General features: G+C 35.6%; 1 protein-coding gene across 1 annotated transcript in view; it reads right to left on the minus strand.

The window, feature by feature from the left end:
• The window catches only part of LOC101845522 (O-acyltransferase like protein-like), a 29,467-nt gene that overhangs the window by 3,332 nt on the left and 21,091 nt on the right, over positions 1 to 5,044 (minus strand). The window contains exons 4-5 of the mRNA XM_035972604.1: positions 3,943 to 4,039; positions 2,276 to 2,435 (exon numbers count right to left, since the gene is read on the minus strand). Of these exons, the coding sequence (XP_035828497.1) occupies positions 2,276 to 2,435; positions 3,943 to 4,039 (257 nt within the window). The remainder of the gene's footprint in view (positions 1 to 2,275; positions 2,436 to 3,942; positions 4,040 to 5,044) is intronic.

Below are 5,044 nucleotides of genomic sequence, written 5' to 3' on the forward strand. Positions count from 1 at the left end.
TTGATATAATTCAAATAATTATGAGGTGGGTTGCTACTGCCATGCCTGACAGGGCCGACCTGGACTAAGGAGGGTACTACGTCCCAATGGAAAGGCGGAGATACTCGATAAAGATTCTCCTTACTCGGGAATCGAACTGATGTCTTCTGCGTACAAGCGGGAAAGAGGGGGAGGGGGGGGGCGGCTGACTGATACAACCTGTAATGAATCTATATGAATGCATTAAGGGAAACAATCAATAGTTCATGTTGATTGATAATTAAGTAAGTACATTCTCCTTGGATTGTCCAGAGGTCAAATTTCTCTTCCGATCACGTGAGTTGAGTGGTAAACTTTTGTCCTGTTGAGTTGTAAAGTGTGTGTTTAAGAAAACCTATTATCTGAAATCATCCTTCCTGAAACCATTTAGTACACAACAGTCATAAGTCATGCAAATAAGACCACATTAATTAATAATATAATAATATACATAACGTATTCTAAATAAGGGCATCACTTGGATGGGAAAGGACTTGATATATAAGTAAAAACATAAGCAGCTATATCAGAATGAGAGAGTGCAAATAGACTAGTTCACACAGTCTCTAGATCACTAATACTAGATAAAATGCGAATAAATACATCAATAAACAGCTTTATAAAAACAGAATTGAAAATAATATTATACTTATCTTTACGGTATCCCAGTCAACGGACTTTTTAAAAAAGCAGAGAATGGGTTTGTTTCATTTGATTATTACTGTCTCCCAATATTATCTAACACGAGCAATAATTGTAAATTAGTTAAAAAGTATCATGTAGAGTAGCGGTTGGGCATTTCATCGTGCACACTGAAGGCGTGAGTTTGAATCCCAAGTGGACAGAATTTCTATAAAGTATTTCTGCCTTTTTGCAGGGATGTATTCATCTCAGCCCTGGTAGGTCCTAATGGGCAGGGTCGAAGCGTCCCATCTCTGAAGAGATCTAAATTGTTTCGTAGGCGACGTAAACTATCTGCTACCACAATTACAATTGTGTGGCATCCTGATGAAATCAGGTGATCGTAAAAAAAAAATAATGGAAAAATCCACATTTTTCCGCAGGTAGAGCAATTTCTATCTATTTTGTTTAGTTTTGTAACAGACAGAACACTATTAATTAGTTTATGACTCCATAGTCTTCTTAGCTCAAAGCAGCCATCTATGTCAGGTAGAGCTCTATCATTATTCTAAGTTACGGCAGTAGTATAATATCTGTGTGTTCATTTAACGTTGCAGAATAGCACTCAATTTTCCACAGTGACTAGTAGAGTGGAATTTATTACCATTACTATCACTACTACTGGTTAGGCTCTCGGACTCGCAACCGTAAGGTCGTGGGTTCGAATCCCGTCAAGGGCCCGACGTTGTGTCCTTGGGAAAGGCACTTTACACAAATTTTCCTCACTTCACCCAGGTGGGAATGGGTACCCGGCTATAGACAGCGAAAGATCTTGTCAGTTTGTTAGTGTTTGAGCGCTTAATCGGCTGCTCGCACTGTATGCTTCCCGGGAAGCTGAGAATGTTTCGGAGTGTACTATGGTCTGCTGGGGTAATAATATAGTGTAAAGCGCATAGAGCCTGCTGTTGAGCGGGGATATGCGCTATACAAATGCTATCTATTATTATTACTACTACTACTACTACTACTACTACTACTACTACTACTACTACTACTACTACTACTACTACTACTACTACTACTACTACTACTACTACTACTACTACTATAATAATAATAATAATAATAATAATAATAATAATAATAATAATAATAATAATAATAATAATAACAATAATAATAATAATTATTATTATTATTGTTATTATTATTATTAATTATTATTATTGTTATTATTATTATTATTATTATTATTATTATTATCATTATTATTATTATTAAAATTATTATTACTATTACTATTAGATACAACAGGCAAGCTGTTCAAAATGTTCTAAGTAAAAAAGCCCCATCATTTTTATGAGAGAGATTAAAGAGCCCCAAAACAGTTTCATTTTTATAATAACTGTACCTAGTTTACGATCTATTCTTGCTTTTTTTTTCAATATGAAGAATTCGAATATTGGTAAGATATTTCTTGAGCATACCCAATCAATATTACACATTACGAAACTGAATAAATAGTAAATTTTGGGAAAACAATGGGTTGAGTACACCTGAACCGATTGCTGATGAAATGAAAATAACAGAGCAGCAGAAGAGATAACGTCTATGACTGGATACACAATACACTGACCCCTCCCAGGTAGTTGTTGATGTAGAGAATGCTGTGCCACCACGAGTTTTCGCAGCGCAGGTCGAAGGTGTATTGAGAGCTAGACATTGGGCCCTGAGCAAACCACGATGGGAAGGACTTCCAGTACAAAATGAACGTCAGGAACAACAAAGGTGTGAGCCTGAGGAGGAGAAATACAGGATCTTAATGAAGACTACGAGTGTTGTGGTTGTTTTTTTGGGTGGTTTGGTTGGTGGGTTGGAGGGTGGGTGGAGAAAAGGGGGCGAAAAGAATGAAAGAGAAAAGAAGTGATACATACATATGCTCATATATTATAGAGACAGGTAGGTAGATACCCAGATTTGTAACATGTATAACACACACAGACGCACACATACACACACACACAAAGACACACACACACACACACACACACACACACACACACACACACACACACACACAGAACACCGCTTAAACAGACGACAATAGTGGTAAACCGAACGATAATGACACTCTCCTATTTAGAAAAAAATAATCTATTTCAGCAACCTTTCTAGACCGAAAACTCGGTTTAATCAAATAAAATCTTACGGCCCTGCAAATTTCTGATCAAGCAGACTTCAGTGTGTGCATATATAATTCCCAGATGTATAAAGTTTGTGCATATGTGCATGCGCGCACACTCGTGTGTGTGCGTGTGTGTGTATGTGTGTGTGTGTGTGTGTGTGTGTGTGTGTGTGTGTGTGTGTGTGTGTGTGTCCACACGTGTGCAACAGAGATAGCTAGCTAGCTAGCTAGAGATAGATAGATAGATAGATAGATAGATAGATAGATAGATAGATAGATAGATAGATAGATAGAGAGGTAGAGAGATTGAGAGACAGAGAGATTGAGAGACAGAGATGCAGGGAGAGGTTGGACGAGTGAATGAAAGAGAGAGATAAAGAGACACTGCTTGAGAGATAGATAGAGAGTGATAGATAGAGTTTGGGGTGTCAAAGAATGAGATAAAGCGAGAAAGAGAAAGAGAGAGAGAGAGAGAGAGAGAGAGAGAGAGAGAGAGAGAGAGAGAGAGAAAGAGAGAGAGAGAGAGAGAGGGAGAAAGAGAGAAAGGAAAAGGGAAGTTATGAAGTTAGTCAAACTCAAGTCCACCTGAGGTATCTAACCGCGTAGTAAGTGAGCCAGTTGATCCTGCCGTTGCTTCTTTTCAATACCTTCAGCATTGAGAGGGAGAGCAGCAAGCCACTGATAGAATACATGGAAGAAGGGCACTCGATTTAAATCATAATAGATAATAAATAAAATGAAAAGATTATTAAACACTGATAGAATGAACGGGTGAGGGGCACTCAATTAAACATGATGATGATGATGATGATGATGATGATGATGATGATGATGATGATTATCACTATTATTATTATTATTATTATTTTATTATTATTATTATTATAGTTATTATTATTATTATTATTATTATTATTATTATCATTATTATTATTATTATTATTATTATTATTATTATTATTATTATTATTATTATTATTATTATTATTATTTTTATTATTATTATTATTAATTTATTTACTTATTTATTTATTTTAAAAAATATTATTATTACTATCATTACTAAATGATCACATTACAGTAAATATACTAGTTCATCTTTGTACAAATGTACTTACCTTATAGTTAAGAACGTATCACACGAATAAGAACCATTGGTCGCGAACGGAAATATCAAAGTTGTTACTTGTGTCTGTAAAGCTTGCAGCATGTTTTCTGTCAAGAAAATAAAGAGAGTGGTTTACTTGATTTGAAAATAGTCATTGCGACACACACACATGAAGAAGATAACAGTAAAATATTACTCATCATCATAATTAGCATTACAATGGTCAACACGCATGCAACCGCTCTTACTTGCATAGTTGGAAAATATGCAGACTTCAACATCAGTTAAGGACCACCTTGACAGGCAGCCTTGCTTTTTCAAAATCCAAACAAAGAGAGCAAAGAAAGTTTAAATTTTGTTTGTTTGTTCTAGAAGCGTTAATGTGTTAACAATGCGTACTGCAAAGCTTCCTAAAGGGGTAAAAACCACCAAGTGCAGCATGGAAATCCTCTGGAAATTTCCATATCTGCTAGTGGTCCTTAATTTATGTTGAAGTATGAATGATCATTGTGGGTGGTTGGCGGGTGCTTCTGTGTGGTTTGCTTCTTCTTTCCTATCAAACATGATATATCGTCTTTATCTCCCGTTTTTCTTTTTTATGTTTGTTACTCTCTTGCAACATCTCTAATCTTCGACACTTATACGACCTTATTGTGTTGCAAGAGCCGTAAAAGTCTTACTAAAACTAAAACTCAAGTGTTATCATTGTGATGTTTGAAATAATAAGATTCTGATTTCTTTCCTGAACCTATACTTAACGTGTAGGATTTCGGCCAGCCTGTAAGGAGGAAGTTAATTGTTACAAGTAAAAGTAACAGTGTAGTCTCCTAACTAAAAAAAACTAATCTTATCATAACCGTGTGTTGACTCTAGCTAATAGATCGCCCGCCCAACGTTATATTACTGAGATGGCGTCAATCCGATAGAATTGGGCAAGGAGATAAAATAAGACAGAATAAATAAATAACTAGATCTAGATTTAAAAAACCTATCAAACATTATTTTGTGCCTTACAACATGGATTTTATATAAAATCATATTTCATATACAAGCCTACAACACACACACACACACACACACACACACACACACACACACACACACACACAGAT

This window comes from Aplysia californica, unplaced genomic scaffold (assembly GCF_000002075.1).
Source record: "Aplysia californica isolate F4 #8 unplaced genomic scaffold, AplCal3.0 scaffold00023, whole genome shotgun sequence".
Lineage (NCBI taxonomy): Eukaryota > Metazoa > Mollusca > Gastropoda > Aplysiida > Aplysiidae > Aplysia > Aplysia californica.